This window comes from Nelusetta ayraudi, unplaced genomic scaffold (assembly GCF_046127955.1).
Source record: "Nelusetta ayraudi isolate G7.1 ecotype Tasmania unplaced genomic scaffold, CSIRO-AGI_Nayr_v1 ptg000003l, whole genome shotgun sequence".
NCBI lineage: Eukaryota > Metazoa > Chordata > Actinopteri > Tetraodontiformes > Monacanthidae > Nelusetta > Nelusetta ayraudi.
Window position 1 is genome coordinate 1,737,671 of NW_027466053.1, and position 19,830 is coordinate 1,757,500.

The 19,830-nt window shown below is 48.1% G+C and overlaps 2 protein-coding genes and 6 non-coding genes across 12 annotated transcripts in view; all 8 read left to right on the plus strand.

The window, feature by feature from the left end:
- The first annotated feature begins 806 nt into the window (after positions 1 to 806).
- On the plus strand, positions 807 to 9,590 carry nt5c3a (5'-nucleotidase, cytosolic IIIA). Of its 3 annotated transcripts, none has more exons than XM_076028333.1 (8): positions 807 to 1,046; positions 7,261 to 7,359; positions 7,495 to 7,564; positions 8,209 to 8,341; positions 8,421 to 8,510; positions 8,590 to 8,752; positions 9,004 to 9,204; positions 9,418 to 9,590. In XM_076028333.1, the coding sequence occupies exons 1-8, from the start codon at positions 909 to 911 to the stop codon at positions 9,517 to 9,519; spliced, it is 996 nt and encodes a 331-aa protein (XP_075884448.1). In that variant the 5' UTR covers positions 807 to 908; the 3' UTR covers positions 9,520 to 9,590. The 3 variants fall into 3 exon arrangements, with proteins under 3 accessions (XP_075884448.1, XP_075884458.1, XP_075884466.1); XM_076028343.1 differs by lacking the exon at positions 807 to 1,046 and adding an exon at positions 2,502 to 2,640; XM_076028351.1 differs by lacking the exon at positions 807 to 1,046 and adding an exon at positions 5,820 to 5,965 and having other exon boundaries at positions 9,418 to 9,589.
- Positions 9,591 to 11,292: 1,702 nt separating this feature from the next.
- trnap-agg (transfer RNA proline (anticodon AGG)) lies at positions 11,293 to 11,364 on the plus strand. The gene has a single exon. It is a non-coding gene; the product is annotated as a tRNA-Pro (tRNA).
- Positions 11,365 to 11,746: 382 nt separating this feature from the next.
- Positions 11,747 to 11,818, plus strand: trnap-agg (transfer RNA proline (anticodon AGG)). Its single transcript has one exon. It is a non-coding gene; the product is annotated as a tRNA-Pro (tRNA).
- A 223-nt stretch (positions 11,819 to 12,041) lies between these two features.
- trnap-agg (transfer RNA proline (anticodon AGG)) lies at positions 12,042 to 12,113 on the plus strand. The gene has a single exon. It is a non-coding gene; the product is annotated as a tRNA-Pro (tRNA).
- A 457-nt stretch (positions 12,114 to 12,570) lies between these two features.
- Positions 12,571 to 12,642, plus strand: trnap-agg (transfer RNA proline (anticodon AGG)). Its single transcript has one exon. It is a non-coding gene; the product is annotated as a tRNA-Pro (tRNA).
- Positions 12,643 to 12,892: 250 nt separating this feature from the next.
- Positions 12,893 to 12,964, plus strand: trnap-ugg (transfer RNA proline (anticodon UGG)). The gene has a single exon. It is a non-coding gene; the product is annotated as a tRNA-Pro (tRNA).
- Positions 12,965 to 13,376: 412 nt separating this feature from the next.
- On the plus strand, positions 13,377 to 13,448 carry trnap-agg (transfer RNA proline (anticodon AGG)). Its single transcript has one exon. It is a non-coding gene; the product is annotated as a tRNA-Pro (tRNA).
- Positions 13,449 to 13,653: 205 nt separating this feature from the next.
- Positions 13,654 to 19,830, plus strand: part of bbs9 (Bardet-Biedl syndrome 9) — a 91,522-nt gene continuing 85,345 nt past the window's right edge. The window contains exons 1-5 of one of the 3 annotated variants that reach the window (XR_012926884.1): positions 13,654 to 13,880; positions 15,042 to 15,241; positions 16,150 to 16,300; positions 18,701 to 18,765; positions 18,903 to 19,016. Coding sequence is in view for 2 of the 3 variants with exons in the window: in XM_076028470.1 (XP_075884585.1) it covers positions 15,130 to 15,241; positions 16,150 to 16,300; positions 18,701 to 18,765; positions 18,903 to 19,016 (442 nt within the window). In the remaining variant the exon portion in view is untranslated. The remainder of the gene's footprint in view (positions 13,881 to 15,041; positions 15,242 to 16,149; positions 16,301 to 18,700; positions 18,766 to 18,902; positions 19,017 to 19,830) is intronic. The other 2 variants (XM_076028470.1, XM_076028474.1) reach the window with 2 other exon arrangements.

Genomic DNA, 19,830 nt, shown 5'->3' on the forward strand with positions numbered 1-19,830 from the left:
ATTTTTATCTATGTAATCGTTTTTATCTATGTAAACGTGTCAGAATAATCAGACTAAAACCAATCAGGTATAATAAAAACAATGATGTTTTTTTCCCCCTTGCAGAATGAGAATTTGCTTTTAGTAACGCAGATTTGTATGTTCATGTGCGCTGGGACACATTTTCAATGCGGATTACATAAATGCATTTGAGGAGCAGCCAGTGACGTCAGAGCGCAGGACGATAGGCAATAAAGATCGTTTGTTGAACAGATGTTTCACCTCAGTTCGAAACACTCGCGTTTCATGCGCATCTCCTCGCAGCGTTGCCAATTGACATCAACTTTCAGAATCAGAATTCCTTTATTAATCCCAACGTATAAGGACGTACTTATTACGTTCGAGGACTAATAGAATTTCCACAACAGAGCCATCATATTACAAGATCAACTTTTTCTATATGACATTAAAGAATAGTGAGTGACGGAAGCTGGCGGGTTTTTGTTTTGTTTTTCATTTGGCTGCGTTCACAACATTAAAAGGCAAAAAAAAAAAAAAAAAAAAAGTAAAAGAGAGACAATTGCAGTTTTGTGCCGACGCGGAAGGACTCGCACACACGTGTTCTCACACATTCTTGGGCTGCTACGTCATGACGTGCTTTGTAGACCTGCGTCCCCTCTCGAGGGCGAGGCCTTCTCTCTTGTTCCACTGTCACACTCGGTTCGTTTGCCTTCGTTCTTTTAGAATTTTCACTTCTGCGTTTGGGCGAACGTTGACGCGGGTTGCGGAGTGAGTGCTCTCCCGCAGCGGTGACGATCTCCGACAGCGTGCTGGAACCAGTGGGAAGGCGCCGGTTGTTTGTGTGGACGCTGTCAGTGTTGCGCACAGGGAAACCGAGGTGTGTGCGGGAGTGAGTGGAGCGGTCTACCATGGACAGGGCAGCCGTGGTGAAGGTCGGGGCCGCGGCCAGCGCCAGCCTGTGCGCGCTGTTCGGCGGCGTGGCGCTGGCGCAGTACATCGTGGCCAAGAAGAAAAGAGCGGGAAAGAAGACGAGAATAATCGAGATGGTGAGTCAGTGAGAGAGCGTGTCGCTGCGTCAGTCGGGGTCTCCAGCCAGCAGCGTTAGCAGGCAGGAAGCGGAAAAAGCAGCCAACACCTTCACAATAAAGAGCCACAGCGACGACGAGCCAAATGGGAAGACTTAATATGAAGACTTTATTTTCAATCCGGAGCTAGTGAGGGTTGAATGGCGCGATGATTTCCTTCCTCCTTCAACCTGAACATATCCTTCCCCCATTAGCCACACAGGATCGAAATATTAACTCGAGATGAAATATTGAAACCATGTCAACAGTACTGCATTGCTGCTACGTCATGATGATGGGATTTGTGTGATTCTTTTTTGTTATTCTATTATATTTTTTTTGCTGACGGCTCCACACAGGAGTGAAGGAAGCACCGCGTCTCCCGGCGCTCTGAGCATGCGCAGTTAGCAGCAGCTGCTGGCTAGAGGTCACCTGCAGCTGCTTCTTTCTGCTGTGTCCTGACACCTGAACGCGGTGACCGACCGGGCAACAGCGTCTGCAAAGTCGCTGCAAAGAAAGCTTCACCGCGCCGTTGCGCAGGAACGAACGAGAGGTTCGACAGTGTACGGCGGTGCAACTGTGAAACACGTCCGACCTGAACCAGGGCTCACTAATAACAAGGACCCCGGGCGGTGTGTGTGTGTGTGGGGGGGGGGGGGGGTGCTGCTGCTGCTGCTGCTGCATAGTTGGAATTCTCTGGTTGTGTATCAGAGCTGATGTTCTGCTGTTTGTGACACACAGTCAGATGTTCTTATTTAACATAACTATTGACTTTTTTTTCAAGAGTCAGATTTGAGTTATTTGACTCTGCAACCCTACACACACGCACACACACACACACACACACACCCAACCCGTTTCTGAGTCAGGAGCCGTTCATTCAGGGGACATCATCACCCATTGGAAAGTAGAACACTGAACTTATCCTTTTGTATTTGCTCATTCCCAACATGTGCATCTCTCTCTCTCTCTCTCTCTCTCTCTCTTCTCTGACACTCTCTTGCTCTCCCCTTCTCTCTCTCTCTCTCTCTCTCTCTCTCTCTCTCTCTCTCTCTCTCTCTCTCTCTCTCTCCAATAAGGCAACAGAGGCATGATCAGCTGGTTGGTTGTATTGATAGTTGATCCTTCAGTGACTCTTTAGAGCTGGTAACGGGGCGACAGCGGTGGTGGAGGAGCAGGAAGCCACTGTGTGTCTTCTGGCTTTGCTCCCACCAACAGTGTTGAAGCTTCAAATGACCATCTGCTACTGATTCACAAACATCCGCTCCAACCTCAACACCCCCTAGAGAGGCTCTGGACCCACACGGCTCCCAGTTTATGTCCCTATTCTCAGAGGTGGTTTTACTTCCTCAATCTGGGTGACCTTTGTGACCCCTCCCAGCTGCTCTCATGCAGGACATTAAAGGAAATCAAAGCGCGGCCTTCATTCTAATCCCCAATCCCCCACAGCTCCAGTGGAGTGGAGCTGCTCCACACCCCGACACTGGAGCACAACTACGCAGCAGCGTTCACAATGGCCGAAGGGACTAAAGTGTGCACCAGGGTGCAGTTTGAACACTATGTCCGTGATTTCAAGGTAATTAGACATTCGTGCGGGGAAGCAACTCAACACAGGAAGTGTGTGTGTGTGTGTGTGTGTGTGTGTGTGTGTGTGTGTGTGTGTGTGTGTGTGTGTGTGTGTGTGTGTGTGTGTGTGTGTGTGTGTGTGTTAGGTTGGTTATTATTCTTTATGTTAAGCATTGCCAGGATTTCAGAGGCAACATTGTGTTTTTGAGTTTGCCGCCTCCTGCTGGCCAGAGACAGAAACACCCTCTGGAATCCTAATTTAAGGTGTGAATCTTGGAGGAACGTCCTCGTCTTGGAAGTTCCAAGTGCAGTGTGTGTCAGTGTTTGAGCTGAAGCTGGACGGGACAACGTTCATGAACAAATTAACGAATGTAAAAAAAACAAACAAAAAAACGTCTCTTTCTGGGTCGGTCTTGCCCTCTCCAGAGTCCGGACCTGAAAAAGGTGGCTTGTGGTCTTATTCACGAGTGACGGAAAGATGGAGCGTGAGATCGACAGGCGGATCGATACAGCGTCTGCAGTGATGCGGTCGCTGTACCGATCTGTCGTGGTGAAGAAGGAGCTGAGTTGAAAGGCGAAGCTCTCGATTTACTGGTCGATCTACGTTCCCACCCTCACCTGTGGTCATGAACTTTGGGTGATGACCAAAAAAACGAGATCTCAGATACAAGTGGCCGAAATGAGTTTCCTCTAGGGTGGCTGAGCTGGGTCACCCTGAGGGACAGGGCGAAGAGCTCAGGGTGAGGAGCTGGGTCACCCTGAGGGACAGGGTGAGGAGCTGGGTCACCCTGAGGGACAGGGTGAGGAGCTGGGTCACCCTTAGTGACAGGGTGAAGAGCTGGGTTGCCCGGGAGGAGCTTGGAGTAGAGCCGCTGCTCCTCCACATGGAGGGGCCAGCTGAAGTGGCCCGGGCATCTGTTTGGGATGCCTCCTGGATGCCCTACTGGAGAGATGTTCCAGCCATGTCCCACCAGAAGGAGAGCCAGAGGAAGACCTGGGACACAATGGAGGGAACGGGTCTCTCAGCTGGCCTGGGAACGCCTTGGGGTCCTGCCGGATGCGCTGGAGGAAGTGACTGGGGCCAGGGAAGTCTGGGTGTCCTGCTGAGACTGCTGCCCGCCCGACTCCAGATAATGTGGAAGAAGACCCTCAGTAATCCCTTTAAAAGCAGCGTGGAATTGCATTGTTCATCACTGTCGATGGTTGTTTGGCTCTTCAAACTGGGTGTTTTGTCACGTGTTTCCCCCTTGTGCCACTGGAGGGCAGAAAAGAACCGCTCAAAACCTTTCGAGTCTTGAGTTACTCAGTGGAGGAGAGAACCAGTCGAGCTGATGCAACAGATGGCAGATCTGACTGGAGGAAACGCTGGCAGCGGGGCTTCCTGTGCTGGAGGCTCCTCCGCTGCAGGAAGACAATGTTTCAGCTCACACAGCTTTATCAGCTTTATCAGCACACGCACATGGCTTCGCCCCACTGTGGGCGGGGCTACAAAAAACAGGCCACAAACAGGCTGTTGTGGTGGTGCCAGGTTTGAAACCAGAGTGTGCTGTGACTAGGCCTGTCACGATAACAAATTTTGCTGGACGATAATTGTGCTACAAATTATTGTCAATAAACGATATTATTGACACCATTTAAAAAAAAAAAAAAAAAAGAAAAATCATATAATGATAATATATGACATAATGCAAGTGCACCATGTCAAAAGCAATAAACTTTCATTTCTCAAGATTAAGAGGTTGCAAATAAGATGAACGAACATAGTAAACATAAAAGACAACAAAAAAAACAATAAAAATAAAATGGACTCACATTCTGTTTTTTATCAAAAATAGCACTTAAAAACCACGATAACAACAAAAAAAAAGGGGGGGGGGGAGAAGGACTTTGACGCTGTCTGTAAGCGCGCACCATTTTTGCGCTGTTTTTTTTTTCTTTTCTTTTTTTTCTTTTTTTTTAATATTTGCTTTGCTTACTAAATGCTTCAGTCGGCGTTGCCTGTCGGGACGATGGCTCCGTGGAACCTCGGGCGGTACTTTTTTTCACAGTTGGGAAAACTGGAGGGGATGATTGTGCTTGAGGTGCGCGTGCATGTTCGTCGTATTCCCCTTCTTCACCACCACTACTTTCGAACAGATGCGACATATCGGCTCGTCCGTGTTCATGGGCTCACCTCGTTCGTTTCGTTTGAAGCCGAAATGTTCCCATACTGGCACTGTTCATCACTCATAGAGTTTGCTCGCTTTTCCTTCACTTTGCTCACTTGCAGCACTGTGTCCGTCTCGCCCATCCCGTGACAAAGAGACTTAATGACTGATAGGAGAGTTCACTCACTACGTTCATTCCGTTCACTCACTACGTGACCTACTTCTTGGGGTGTTTGTGTTTGCAGGTTTGAGCAGCAGGGGATGTTTCCTGTAGTACCAATATCTGGGAAATGAAACTTTGACTAAAGCTTCTTCCACCAGCCCCTCCTCCAAACACTTGCCAGTCCACAGTGGGGGAGTGTTACCAGAAAAAAGCTTCAAAAACTTCAGGATTACTCCTCAGTCTTAGTGTGGTTGCCTCTTAGTCATAACATGAGATTAATGTGATGAAATTGATGATGACACACTGCTCACTGCAGCTTCTCACTACTATCATCAGTAGTATTTGCTGAGTGTGTCAAGCCTGCACTTCTCTCCTTCCACGCTGCTCTGTAATGGTTGCACATACAAGGCTAACTTGAGATGCACCGCGCCACCTGTTGCTGTCACAGGTGTATGTATGTGTGTAGTCAACCAGTCATGGGCGTGTGTGTGTGTGTGTGTGTGTGTGTGTGTGTGTGTGTGTGTGTGTGTGTTTTGGCCTCGTTGACCCTCTGAACCTTGACCCTCGGGACTTTTTACAGCCTGTTTACTGTGTGTGTATGTTGTATACCTATGTGTGTGAAAATTGCACGTGCTCAGCAGTTTGCCACGCTAAGTCCCACCCCTCCCAAACTCCCCCCACCCCTCCGGTCTATTTTTTTTTTTTAAAGGTTCCTTTTTCAGGGTTCAAAGGTCATGCTACTGGAACAAGGACCGCCGGCCACTTTATCTCCTCGTCCCCATTCAGCATCTTTTATCATCACTGCTGTTGATGTGTGTCAGCTGATGTTGACCGCTGTGTGTGTGTGTGTGTGTGTGTGTGTGTGTGTGTGTGTGTGCGCGCGCGCGCGGGAGGGTCCGAGTTGTTTAATCTATGTCAGGCCACGCCCCCTGGCTCCGCCTCCCAACCGTTGGTGGCTATAAAAGCGTTGCGTGACCGTACAATCTTTTCCTCACTGCTGTTTCAGCTGAGACCACAGAGCCGCGGTAAGTGTGTGTGTGTCTTTGTGTGTGTGTGTGTGTGTGTGAGAGAGAGAGAGAGAGAGAGAGAGAGAGAGAGAGAGAGAGAGAGAGAGAGAGAGAGAGAGAGAGAGAGAGAGAGAGAGAGAGAGAGAGAGAGAGAGAGAGAGAGAGAGAGAGAGAGAGAGAGAGAGAGACACATCTCCGGGTGCAGATTTCTTCCTCCTCCCGTGTCTTTTCTGTCCATCGATGATGGTCTGACCTTTGACCTAAAACCACTTTCTGTCTCTAAGCTGCGGCACGGAAACGGTGGAGAAGTTGTGAGTCTGTGGAATGTGCTGCAACACATTCACACAGGAATTTATGTAATGGCAGTTTAGTGTTGCTCACCCAGTGATCACGCCCTGAAAGTGTTGCAATAGAAGCAGAGGTTGCAGGTTTGGCTCCCAGAGGGACTGTCTTCAGCGCAGAGACTCACTTTGATTCTGAAGGAAGCAGAAGAAAAGTTTTTTTGTGTACCTTTGTGTGTCCGTGCGTCCGTCTGTCCACCAGCGGCAGGGTTTTATTTTCAGTTTCGTGTGTCTGTGCTGGCAGAAAGATTCTTGAGCCGCTGTGAAACCCGACCCTGATTATGTAAGGAGGCTGTAGGGGGGCGGGCTGTGTCCGCTGTGTGTGTGTGTGGGCGTGTGTGTGTGTGTGCGTGTGTGTGTGTGTTCATGTATCGGTGTTATGATCCCCTGCTGGGTCTTGTTGCAGCTGGAAGTCGGTCAGGCAGCCTGACTGTTGTCATGCTGTTGTCGTTCATCCTGACTGCTCACAGCTGATTGGCCGATCCTGCTGGATCCCGCCATCATGAACCGCCCCCCAGAATGAGAAGAAGAATGTCATTGGCCGATGCTGATGTTTGTTTGTTTTTTTTTATTATATTGGAAGACAGAATCAGAGTCACGACAGATTCACCAAGCAGACACACAACAAAGTGAAAGTTGTGTTCATTCCTTTAAATCTTCATGTTGTCGACACCTGAGGAGAAAAAAAAGTCATAAGTTGTGTTTCTTCTGGTCGGAGAGAGAGAGAGTGTGGTCAGTTACACAACAGTCTCACATTCCAGACATCAGCTGTTTCAGGACCTCTGCCAAGTGTGCTTGTGTGACTCAGCATCTGCTGTTGCATTTATTAACTGAAAAAAAACACAAAAAAACTGAATGAGAACCACACAAAGTGCTGCTGGATTCTGTCCTAGAGCGCCCCCTGCAGTTCGAAACCGTCCCTGCTGGGCTGACTCACTGACTGAACCTTGCGTCTGCTGTGTGTCCGTCCAGATGCCTCAGTTCGAGAAGACCACGGTCCACATGAGGGACCCGGAGCGGGTGGAGCAGATCATCTGCAGCCTCATCAAGGGCGGAGCCTCCAAGCTGCAGGTACGTGGTCAGACAGCGCCCTCTTTTGGTGGCAGTCATTAGTTAAGAGAAGTTTAGACCTTCGGTGGGTTTTTATTGTTTGTTGTTTGTTTGTTTCCTCCTGGACTGAACCAAAGCTCGCCTCCTGTCTTCCAGATCATCACAGACTTCGACATGACATTGAGCAAGTTTTCCGTCAATGGGAAGCGCTGCCCCACGTGTCACAGTAAGTCTCAGCACCCGGGACACCAGGCATCACCAGAGCTCTGGCTGGATGTCAATTCACACCTCCTTTCCAAATGAGCCCACTTTATCACCATTTGAATGGCATTATTTTTAAATTTAGCTTTACTCAAGATGCCTTTGAATTTGTTGTAAATTTTTAGAAAACAACAAAAATTTTTGCACACAAACAAAACATTCAAATTCAGCCTCGAACTTCATACATTTGTCCTCTGAATTTAAAATGCTACTTAGATCTTTCAAATTTAAAGATAAGAAAAATTTTGAAATTTGCTATGTGACTAGCTGCGTTTTCATGACCCCTAGAGCGCAAAACCCAAATATGGTAATAAAAATAAAGTGTACTTTGTCGAAATTTTGTCATGGAAACGCAGCTTATAATCCCTCTTTCCTGAATCCTCAACTGTTTTTAATTTACAGTTGATTTGATCTTGAAAAAAAGGACTTGATTTTGATTGCTGTTGCAGTTTGTTTGTATACATGTGTACATGTGCGGATTTCTAACTCATCCTAATGGCTTTTGTAAATATCCAAAAAATTGTGGAGTGGAGCTTTGTCATAAGTGGCCTTCCTCATGACTTATGTGTGTTTGTGTGTGTGCCTGTGTGCATGTGTGTGTGTGCGCAGACATCATCGACAACTGCAGCCTGGTGACGGACGAGTGCAGACAGAAGCTGCTGCAGCTGAAAAACAAGTACTACCCCATTGAGATCGACCCCCATCTCACCATGGAGGAGAAGTACCCGTTCATGGTGGAGTGGTGAGAGCCACACACACACACACACACACACACACACACCCAGGGCCGGTGACGCTGACACGAGTGTGTGTGTGTGCAGGTACTTCAAGTCTCACTCGCTGCTGGTGGAGCAGCGGCTGGAGCGGGACAAGCTGTCACAGGTGGTGAGAGAGTCGGAGGCTGCGCTCAGGTACCTTTAGCTGCTGCATTCTGGGTAATTTAGGGAACGGTCAGGGTAGCCAGTGATGTTTGTGTGTGTGTGTCTTCAGGGAAGGCTACGAGCAGTTCTTCGACCGCCTCCACCAGCACAACGTGCCCGTCTTCATCTTCTCGGCCGGCCTGGGCGATGTCCTGGAGGAGATCATCCAGCAGGCCGGGGTCTACCACCCCAACGTCAAGGTGGTGTCCAACTTCATGGACTTTGACGAAAACGTGAGTTCCCAACATCCTCCATGTCGTTGGAGGGAAGTAAAACTCACCAGGTGACGGACTGAAGGGCTCAGCGAGTGTCTCCTTCTCTTCGTCCTTCTAATGTCTCTTCCTCCTCCTCTTCCTCTTACTTATTTTCCTCCTCATTTCCTTCCTCCTCCTTTTCCTCTTTTCCCTCCTCCTCCTCCTCCTCTTCCTCTTTTTTCCTCCTCCTTTTCTTCCTCTTCCTCCTCCTCCTCCTGCTCCCCCTGCAGGGTGTCCTGAAGGGCTTCAAGGGCGAACTCATCCACGTGTACAACAAGCACGACGGCGCGCTGCGTAACACCGAGTACTTCAAGCAGCTGAAGGAGTACTGCAATGTCGTGCTGATGGGCGACTCGCTGGGCGACCTGAGCATGGCCGACGGCGTCCCCAGCGTGGAGAACATACTGAAGATCGGCTTCCTAAATGACAAGGTACAGACGGGGAAGCCCCGCCTCCTTCAGGGTTTCACCCCCTGGATTGGTAGAAAACACTCAAGAATCTGAAACCTTAAGATGTGATATTGTGGGATGAATGCTGAGGTTGCAGCTAGAGGGAAAATGAATTGCGTGTCATCATCTCACTGGCTGGGTAACTGGTCGTCAGCTGACCCCTCCCTCCTCCTCACTCTCTGTTTGGACCTTCAGGTTGAGGAGCGGCTGGACAAATATTTGGACTCTTACGACATCGTCCTGGTGAAGGACGAGACTCTGGAAGTACCCAACGCCATCCTGCAGAAGATCCTATAACTGAGCTCCCCGTCGCCCTGGTCAGCACCACTTCTACACCAGACACCAGTCTAGACTGGCTCACCGTCCACCTGACCCCCCCATTGTTCAGACAAGATGTGACATCTGCTGAACATCTCCAGCAGCAGCAGCAGCAGCAGCAGCAGCAGCAGCTGGTCTCTGTGTTTTCTCCTCCTCACTTCTCTCCTCCAACACCATGACTAGACTAGAACCAAACCACCAACTCCTCGCAGGTCACTTGGCAGCCACTGACTGCTGCGTCTGGAGCTCCTCCAGCACTTCAGTGGAACGTCTCAGTCTACAGTGGACTGACAGAACAGAAGCGGCAACACACTGGCCGACTCGAAACCTGCCTCTGGGACCTTGCACCACCTTGAACCACCTTGCCATCTCATCCCATGATTCCATTCTCCACTTTGTGATTGGTCAGAGTTGGCCGAGTGAGCCACACAACCTCCCAGTGTTTTAGGGTCATTTGCACTTTTAGCTCCTTTTATCTTGTTTTGGGTTTTTGTTGTTTTTAGCTGATGTCCCAAGCGGTCGTGCAAATGTGGATCAGCTTCAGCCACCTCTTCTAAAAACACCAGCCACCAGGGGGCCTCGCAGCTGGAGCTCTTGTGTTATTCATCTTAGAGGAAAAAAATATATATATTTTTCATCATGACCGGCCTCAGTATCTTGGCATAAAAACAAAGAAAATTGTGGAGGGAAATTGAACCATGGGCCTGATCTCATCTCATGAAGAAGACCAGAAGACACACTGTTAGGATCGTGTCTTTGGGCCTGTACGTGACCTTCCGTCTGTGTGTGTGTGTGTGTGTGTGTGTGTGTTTGTGTGCGTGGCAGAGTGACGGACAGGAGATCTTGTTCTTGCATTTTTTTGTTTGTCACATCAACAAAGTAGAAGCGCATCACTCCACTCTGGGAAGATCTCAGACTGAACCCCGCCCCCTTTTGTAATGAGCTTCTCTGCACAAGTGACACATTGTTTAAAGAGACATTATGCTCATCCAGAGACTGGTGGTTGTGATGGTGATGGTCCAATGGGATGAGAGCAGCAGTTTCCAGGTGCTGCTGCTCCTGCGGTTGGAGGAGGGGCTGGGGAGGGGAGGGGGGAGAAGGAGGCGGTGTCACCATCGTGGATTTGTCACAAGTTTGTGTTGAATGTTTGTGTTTTTAATGTGCTGCTACCACCTGCATGTTGCCTTCTCTTAAGGATACATTTATGTCAAAATTAAAAAAAAATTGGGGAAAACAAATAATATATATATATGAGACTAAAATGGGGCGTAAATGTCATACTGTATATGTGGACATTGTAAGAAATGTATATTGTTCCACTAAATCTTTAACTGGTGTGTGTGTGTGTGTGTGTGTGTGTGTGTGTGTGTGTGTGTGTGTGTGTGTGTGTGTGTGTGTGTGTGTGTGTGTGTGTGTGTGTGAGAATCTTTTTTTTTTTTTTTTAAGTATGCATATTGTTTTCTCGGTTCGCTGCTGATGGGATTTTAAGTTTTAATTAAAGCGTTCAGAGAGCCTACAATTGTTAACATTCAGGTATAAAGGACGTGAAAGGGTCATATATAAATCTTTGATTCATTACAAAACCCACTGAAATGTGTCTCATCCTTGCAGTTCTTGCTCGCTCGGTGCTCGGTTTGCCTACGTTACCACAAGAGGCCTGTAGATGGCACCCCAAGCACAAATAGCTGCAGGGTGTGTAGTTTTCTGTCCAACGTGGCATTCTCCACATGTTAACACGTCCGTCACGGTCGTGGCTCGTTGGTCTAGGGGTATGATTCTCGCTTAGGGTGCGAGAGGTCCCGGGTTCAAATCCCGGACGAGCCCTAAGATCTCTCTTTTTCTTTCTTTTTTTTCTTTTTTATTATTATTCCCATGATCCTACTTGTTAATATAATGCTCAGGTCATCTTCCGGTGTGTGTGTGTGTGTGTGTGTGTGTGTGTGTGTGTGTGTGATATAAGGCTTCATCTAGAGAACCTTAAGACCTTAATAGGATTCTCACACTAAATCTCTAAAGGATTTGATTTCAGGTGTATTCATTCTTCTTTCAATCCCAGTAAAAGATTTCAGACGTCAAGACAGACTTCATGTCTAATCCATTAATTCAATCACTGCATGCCGCGAGACGCTTGAGCAGGTTGCAGTACAATATAATCACCAATAGAATGCAAAAACACAGAGCAGTTGCATTTCAGCAGGTTTTCTGTGGCTCGTTGGTCTAGGGGTATGATTCTCGCTTAGGGTGCGAGAGGTCCCGGGTTCAAATCCCGGACGAGCCCTTGAAGCTTTTTAGTTGTGGATCACATCATCTGCCAGGTGCTCAGCACAGATAATCAACATGTAGATTCATTGCATTCCTAGAGACGATTTAGCATGCTGTAGTACACCCAAATCACCACTAGATGTCGCGAATTCCCAAATTCCAAGTAACATTTCGTTGACTGCATGAAGGTCTATTTTTTTTATACGTCTGCAAATGACAGTTCCAGGACATTTTTCTGTGGCTCGTTGGTCTAGGGGTATGATTCTCGCTTAGGGTGCGAGAGGTCCCGGGTTCAAATCCCGGACGAGCCCTCTGTCCTCCTTTTCATAAAACCCCATTACTTTGTAATGGAATGTTTAAGACATGCTTTTGCTTTTGGCTCTTGCTTGCTTTTAAGAAGATAAATCCATGTTTCAGTGGCGTGTCATAGCAGTTTCTTAAGTAGCACTAACCTTTAAAGGATTTGATTCTTGGTATATGCTGCATTCTTTCAATCCAAGTTAAGCTTTTATGGAAGCAAAACAAATTTCCTGACTTTTCTGTGCATGGAAAGTTTTGCTTTTCAAGGAAAACATGCTTCTCTGCCAACCACTCAGGACAGAAAGTCAACCTGTGGAATCGCGTGTCTGGAAACGGCTTAACAGGCTGCAGTGCAAATGAATCACCACTAGAGGGTGCATTCTCAGAAATTCTGTTTTTTTAAGGAGTCAACGTGGCAGGACGTCTGCATCAAAGGACCTGGAGATTGCTGTGTACGAGCATTTTTGTGGCTCGTTGGTCTAGGGGTATGATTCTCGCTTAGGGTGCGAGAGGTCCCGGGTTCAAATCCCGGACGAGCCCTCCAGCTTTTTTTTTTCTTTTTTTTTTTATAATGCACAATGTTGACAAATCAAGGTGTCCTGTATCAAGCGATGTCCTGCTTAACACACTTATAATAAAAAGAGAAAAGTACAACAATTCTTCAAAGTGAATTGATACTACATCCTCAGTAAAGTAAAAGAAGCCCTGGTATTTTCATCGTTTTTCAAAGTGAAATGTTGAATTTAAGTCAGCTGTCTGTTTAGAGTTATCTGTAAGAGCTTATAAATGTGGCTCGTTGGTCTAGGGGTATGATTCTCGCTTTGGGTGCGAGAGGTCCCGGGTTCAAATCCCGGACGAGCCCTAAAGCATTCCTTTTCAAGCAGAGTCCCACTAATCTGACAAATCTGAATTGAGCTAATGTTTTTGTAAGATCGTCGTCGTGCCAGTGGTGACAAAACCAACAACCTACAACACTCATATAGCTATAAACCCAACGCACTTATACAGTAGCCTTGTAAAAGTTCTCTCTATATGCAGTTTTCAAAGATAACTTTATTTTGCAAACAAAGATGAAAGTATTGAGTAAGTATTGACACTGATTGAGTTCAGGGTCAATCAGTTCTCAAAATGCTTTCTTGCAGTACTGTAAGCCACCACTAGATGGTGCGCACTATCCACTGAGTTGCAGTAGGGGGAACATACAGGGACCTCCAGACTACGTGGCAGTGAGTACGCAACATCTGTAAGGTATAGTTTTACCCCCCCCTTCACATGGCTCGTTGGTCTAGGGGTATGATTCTCGCTTAGGGTGCGAGAGGTCCCGGGTTCAAATCCCGGACGAGCCCAGCTTTTAGGAAAGTGGTACAAGAAAACATTGTCAATTTCCAATTTGAAGACGCGTAACTATCTGTTTTAATTAAGCTCCACTTAAAAACCCAAACACTCGCTGAGTGAGAAATTCCTCTCCAACAAAGAATCGGCATCCAAATAATGTAAAAATGAAATATCCAGAGTCGCTTGCTGTTCAATAAAAACACATGCGATTTCAGTCAAAAACTGGAGAAAGTGCGTCGGTCAGCCCGAAAACTCAGGTTCCCGTGAGGCAACGCGCGTCACGCACCTGCGCACAAGCGTCTGGCTTCGCGGCTGAGCGTCAGTGTCATGACAACGGGACGATGGCTGACGGTGAGGAGCAGCTAAGCCGAGAAATGTGACTGTGAGACCGGAACGGGGAAGTTCTAGGGTTCGGCTGTGTTCAACTGGACCCTGGTGTGACGGTAGGACTCCGCACCGACACAACTGGCAGTACAAAACTAACTAACTAACTGCTAATAGCCCCACCAGTGGGGAGCTAGCTCATTAGCATCTTAAGCTAAAGTCAATTCATCCCCTGGATTGATTGACGTTAGCCGCAAGAGAACTAACGTTGGCGGGCTAAGTCGCCCGATAACCTGCTTTGGACCGGTGCCCGGCGGGCCCGTCGATTTTAGAAGATGTTTTCAAATACTGCGAGCACACGCTGATGAATAAAATAAAAGATGCAGGTGGCAAATGTCTTTCTGGAGCCCAGAGTCTGACAGCACAGCCAAAAAGAAGACTAATAAAAATAAATAAGTTTGGTATTTATTTTAGGGGGGGGGGGGGAAATCACATGAATTTGAAAAATAAATAGTTTCATCACTGTGATGCATGTTCTCCTATAAAGTCAGTTGTTAAAGTGACCAGCAGAGCGGGGGCAACCCTGATTGTAAGAGTAGTGAAGCTGAAGTTACAGACCTCCTCCACCCAAACCATTTTATAAAGACTCATAAAGACTAAAACTGGCTTCACTGCCTGTTCATATAAAGCAGCTGCTGTCAATCACACACATTCCAGAGAAGAAGAGCTCATAGAAGTCCTTCTTGTCAATAGTGCAGTTTTCATATGTTCGAGTGAAGAGCAGCAACAGTTATAGAAATGAATCCCCAGTGAAACTGAAATGAAGCCAGCATTAGAATCTGCTGCCTTTTGTATTGATAATGAGCGGTGATAGTGTGGTGGATGTGGTGGTGGTGGTGCAATAATAGGGATTCCCCCTGGCTGGATTATCTGCCTGTTCCACCTGCTCAGCACTCGGCACGTTAGAAAAGCCTCTCAGCTCCACTCAGGGACCCAGGGGTCATGTGACCGCTGCTTTTTCCTCCCACTGGCTGCTGCTGTCTGTGCAGTCAATGAGGGACTCGGGCAGCAAGTGGCCAGAGTCTGCGCTGGCGGGGGTGACCAGAAGGTTGCTGGTTCCATTCCCTGGCAGCAGGAGTTGATCTGGGTCTTTAGAAGTTGAAGCTGATTTTACGCCTTTCTTTTCATTCACACTTTAAAGACGATGCCATACTGGTCCTCGTGCTACTGTGACCTTTGACCCCTTCACCGTGTCTGTCTCTGCTCCTCCTCCATCACAGGTCTTGTCTTTTCACATCTCACACGGTGAACAACATAAGGAACCCTGAACTCTGGTGCTGAACCTCTTCCTGTCCCGCCAGACGCACCATGTCTCTGTTCAAGGCCCGTGATTGGTGGTCGGCGGTGCTGGGCGAGGGCGAGGAGTTTGACCAGGGCTGCTTGTGTGTGGGAGACGTGGACAACAGTGGCACAGGACATGGTCAGTGTGTTGCAGTGTCATCGTATGCACCAGTGTGTCTCCACTGTCATCACTGGGACTTCATTTCAGCTGTTCAACTGAGGAGACCTATGGAAGCACATTGCTGCCACTCTAGAAAAAAAACAGGGCACAGTATCACGTTATAATGTCATAGTTTCACATTTTTACCTGATAATAAATATCATCAAAAAAACGTGAAACTGTGATGTTATTTATTGATAATTTTCACGTAAAAGTGTGAAACTATCACATTGTTTTGTGATCATTTTCACGTTCTAACGTGAAATTATCACATTTTTACGTGATGATTTTTAATGTGATACTGAGGGGACATTCTAAGACGATTGAAAAGCTTAAACACAACAAACAGCGATCAATCATCGCCAAATTTCATGTGGACATCTGTGGTCATTCCCAGCTTGAATTTGAAATTCCTGTATTGCCCACGTGAAATTTGGTGATAGTTGAACGCTCTTTTTCGGATATTCAGCTACGTGAAGCCTTTTCTTTATGATGAACGCCTGTGGAGAGGAAACGGACGTCTGATTGGACGCTCGGCTTTCTTGCTGCCTCCTCCAGTGGCATGTAATTAATGAAATGATAATACTGTATTTGAAGTTGGGCAGTGGACATTAATGAACAATGTCGGTAACAATGTCTCTGTAGACATGCTGCATCATAGAAAAAGAAAAACTAATTTGCAGCCGTGTCATCCCCAATAATTAAATAAATAAATAATATCCAGATAGAGAAGAGGGCACACACAACACATCACAAAACACCGCAACGCAACGCGACACAACGCAATAAGAAAGATTTGACACCCAGACAGGATAAAACAATACAATAGTAATACAATACAACTAGTTTTGCTCCTCATCGCTTGTGCTCTGGTTGTCTCCTTGCAGACAAGCTGGTGGTGGGCAGCTACATGGGCATGCTGCGGATCTTCTCCCCTCACGGTGCCAAATCCAGCGAGAGTGCGGCAGTGGACGCCCAACTGCTGGAGGTGCACCTGCAGAACGCCATCATCCAGGTGGAAGTGGGCAAGTTTGTCTCGTAAGTCTGCCGCTGAAGGGTGAAATAGTCACTGGGACCTCGGTGGAGTCGTGACAGGCTGCCGTTTCCCTTCAATGAAGTTGAGACGTTCTCCTGACTGTTTGGATGTGTGAACTGATGGTGAGCGTCTCCACCTGAATGACAAGAGTCACTCTGGCTGCTGAATGTCTCTGCTGATTAGTCAAGTCAGCAGCAAATCTCCCCTGTGACTCCAGGGGTCATTGATGGTGCTGCTAATCCTCCTCCTCTTACTGTGCCCCATCATTACTTCTCCAGGTTAAATTGGCTTTAGCCCGGTGTCGCCTGCCAGGAAGCTGCTCTAAGTCTCATCTCGCCTCATTGGCTCTTCTCCAGGTCACACTGTTTATAGAAAGAGTTCAGAGAAGCTTGAGGCGTCACAGCAAAATCAGAAGGAAAAACACACACGAGTGAGACGCTCCCTTCCACACTGCGCCCTCTTCTGACGCAAGATGTCAAAACATCTAACTGAAGCCAACAGCGCCACCAACTGATCAAACTGTACCTGTTATAACATCATGAGTGGGCAAATCATTTACAATTCTCTTATCGTGCAATGTTACATGGGTGGCAAATTACTTTTGTGGAAGGAAGACGCTGGAATACGCTGGAGTCCAGGCTGAAAATGAGAGCCTGTTGCAGTGTAACTTCTGCTGATTAAATCCCCCGAGGTGATATTCACAACTTCAGGCCGACTTCCAGTGGGTGTTTTGTCTGGGAACAGCTCCGGGCGGTTTCTCTTCCCACCTCATCACCCTGGAAGCCCGGCAGCGGCTAAATCAGTCGTGTCTGGAACACTTCAGTGTTTGGTTCCCAGCAACATTCCTCAGGGACCAGTGGGCATCCTGGACGCTCGCCCGCCGAGGCACGTTGTAAATACTGTCGAGGTCCGCCTGAGGCGGGGTTTCCACCTCTGCCCCAACACCAGCGGTTTCCTGAGAAAGGATGAAGAAAAAAATGTACATATATATTTGTATATTTATATATATGTCTTGCGGCAGGGTCCAGTTTTTCTTGTCGAACATCACAGGAGCAGCTGGTGACATCCAAATAGTAGACAGATCCCTCCTCAGTGGGTCCAGAGAGCAGACAGATCCATTCTTCACAGGGTCCAGAGAGCAGACAGATCCCTCCTCAGTGGGTCCAGAGAGCAGACAGATCCCTCTTCACAGGGTCCAGAGAGCAGACAGATCCCTCCTCAGTGGGTCCAGAGAGTGGACAGGTCCCTCCTCAGTGGGTCCAGAGAGCAGACAGATTCCTCTTCACAGGGTCCAGAGAGCAGACAGATCCCTTCTCAGTGGGTCCAGAGAGCAGACAGATCCCTCCTCAGTGGGTCCAGAGAGTAGACAGGTCCCTCCTCAGTGGGTCCAGAGAGCAGACAGATCCCTCTTCACAGGGTCCAGAGAGCAGACAGATCCCTCCTCAGTGGGTCCAGAGAGCAGACAGAGCCCGCCTCAGTGGGTCCAGAGAGTAGACAGGTCCCTCCTCAGTGGGTCCAGAGAGCAGACAGATCCCTCCTCAGTGGGTCCAGAGAGTAGACAGGTCCCTCCTCAGTGGGTCCAGAGAGCAGACAGATCCCTCCTCAGTGGGTCCAGAGAGTAGACAGGTCCCTCCTCAGTGGGTCCAGAGAGCAGACAGATCCCTCTTCACAGGGTCCAGAGAGCAGACAGATCCCTCCTCAGTGGGTCCAGAGAGCAGACAGATCCCTCCTCAGTGGGTCCAGAGAGTAGACAGGTCCCTTCTCAGTGGGTCCAGAGAGCAGACAGATCCCTCCTCAGTGGGTCCAGAGAGCAGACAGATCCCTCCTCAGTGGGTCCAGAGAGTAGACAGGTCCCTCCTCAGTGGGTCCAGAGAGCAGACAGATCCCTCCTCAGTGGGTCCAGAGAGCAGACAGAGCCCTCCTCAGTGGGTCCAGAGAGTAGACAGATCCCTTCTCAGTGGGTCCAGAGAGCAGACAGATCCCTCCTCAGTGGGTCCAGAGAGCAGACAGGTCCCTCCTCAGTGAGACCTGCGGTTGAGAAAACAAGTGAAGGTCTGAGATCAACATGCCGGCCGTCACCTCAGCCAATAAAACCAGAGGTTTTAAAATAATCCGCCAGCTGCTCCGCTGATTATTTTAGGAGAAGTAAGAAAATGTAAAATGGGCGGCTTTGACCGCCTTGAGGAGAAACATCTGCCCAGCGTCAGGATGGTGTTGAAGGAGCCGCCTGTTCTCAGCATCACGCGCTCCACCTCGGCTGTTAATATTCACTTTGCCTAAACTTTTCTTATCAACACATCATATTTGTGCAAAAAAAGCACAGATGAGAGGTTCAGCCTGTGTTGTGTTTTGTGTTTTTGGATGAAGCTGACCTTTGACCCTTCTCGCCTTCTTCCTGTCAGGTGCTCGGATCTCCTCCACCTGGCCGTCCTTCACCCCAGGAAGTTGTCGGTCTTCGCTGTTTCAGGTAACACAACCGCCATCGGGCCAACCAGCTGCCCATCTTGTGTGGTCCAAACTTTGGAATGATTTTGGAATGACTGTTTTTTTTTTTTTCCTTCTGTGTGTGTGTGTGTGTGTGTGTGTGTGTGCCCGCACGCACAGCCACTGCGGGCAACGTGGAGCATGGCGACCAGTACCAGCTCAAGTTGGTCTACGAACACAACCTGCAGCGGACGGCCTGCAACATGACCTTCGGCACCTTCGGAGGCGTGACGGGTGAGGACTTCCTCCTCTTCTTCCTCCTCTTCTTCCTCCTCCCCTTCCTCCTCCTCCTGCTCTTCCTTCTTCTTCTTCTTCTTCTTCTTCTTCTTCTTCTTCTTCTTCTTCTTCTTCTTCTTCGTTAGCTCCAGATCTGACACACTGGTGAACTGTGTTAGTCATGCATGGATGTATTATAAGAACTGTATACCGGACTGGCAATATGGCGGCGCACCGATTATTCCCAGTGGCCACTTGAGGTACTGCAGCATAAAAATCCCATGGGCCCAAAGAGCATTTTTCCCATAGACCGCAATACAAAAATAAAGGCCTTTAAAACGGCTGACAGGGCGACTGTGACCTGGAACGTGATTCATAGCAAATCTTTATTGTAGATTTTTCAGTTACAGTCTTTTATTCGTCTAAAAAAATGATAAAGGCCAGAAAATCAGCAGAACAGAGTTTATTCCCAGCGTGACGCCACCACGTTGCTGCTGCGTCTCAGCTCATTCTGGTTGGCTGCGTCCTGACGTTCTCTAGTATCGTTGTGATTGGCCAAATAGATCATGTGAGTGACAGAGGCATGATGGGAAGTGACACTACTGCACTACGCTCTGTGGGCCCATTAATACGAGCCATCTTGGACTCGGGGAGTGGTGCTAGTATGGCTGGCAGAAACCATCCATCCATCCATCCATCCATCCATCCATCCATCACCAGGGTGTTGCTCACATTCACTCAGTGGAACTCCACAATGAGGGTCTCGAATGCTGCAACATGACTGAGGGAAGATCTCAAGTCCGGTTGGCTTTTGTCAAATGATTCACATTTT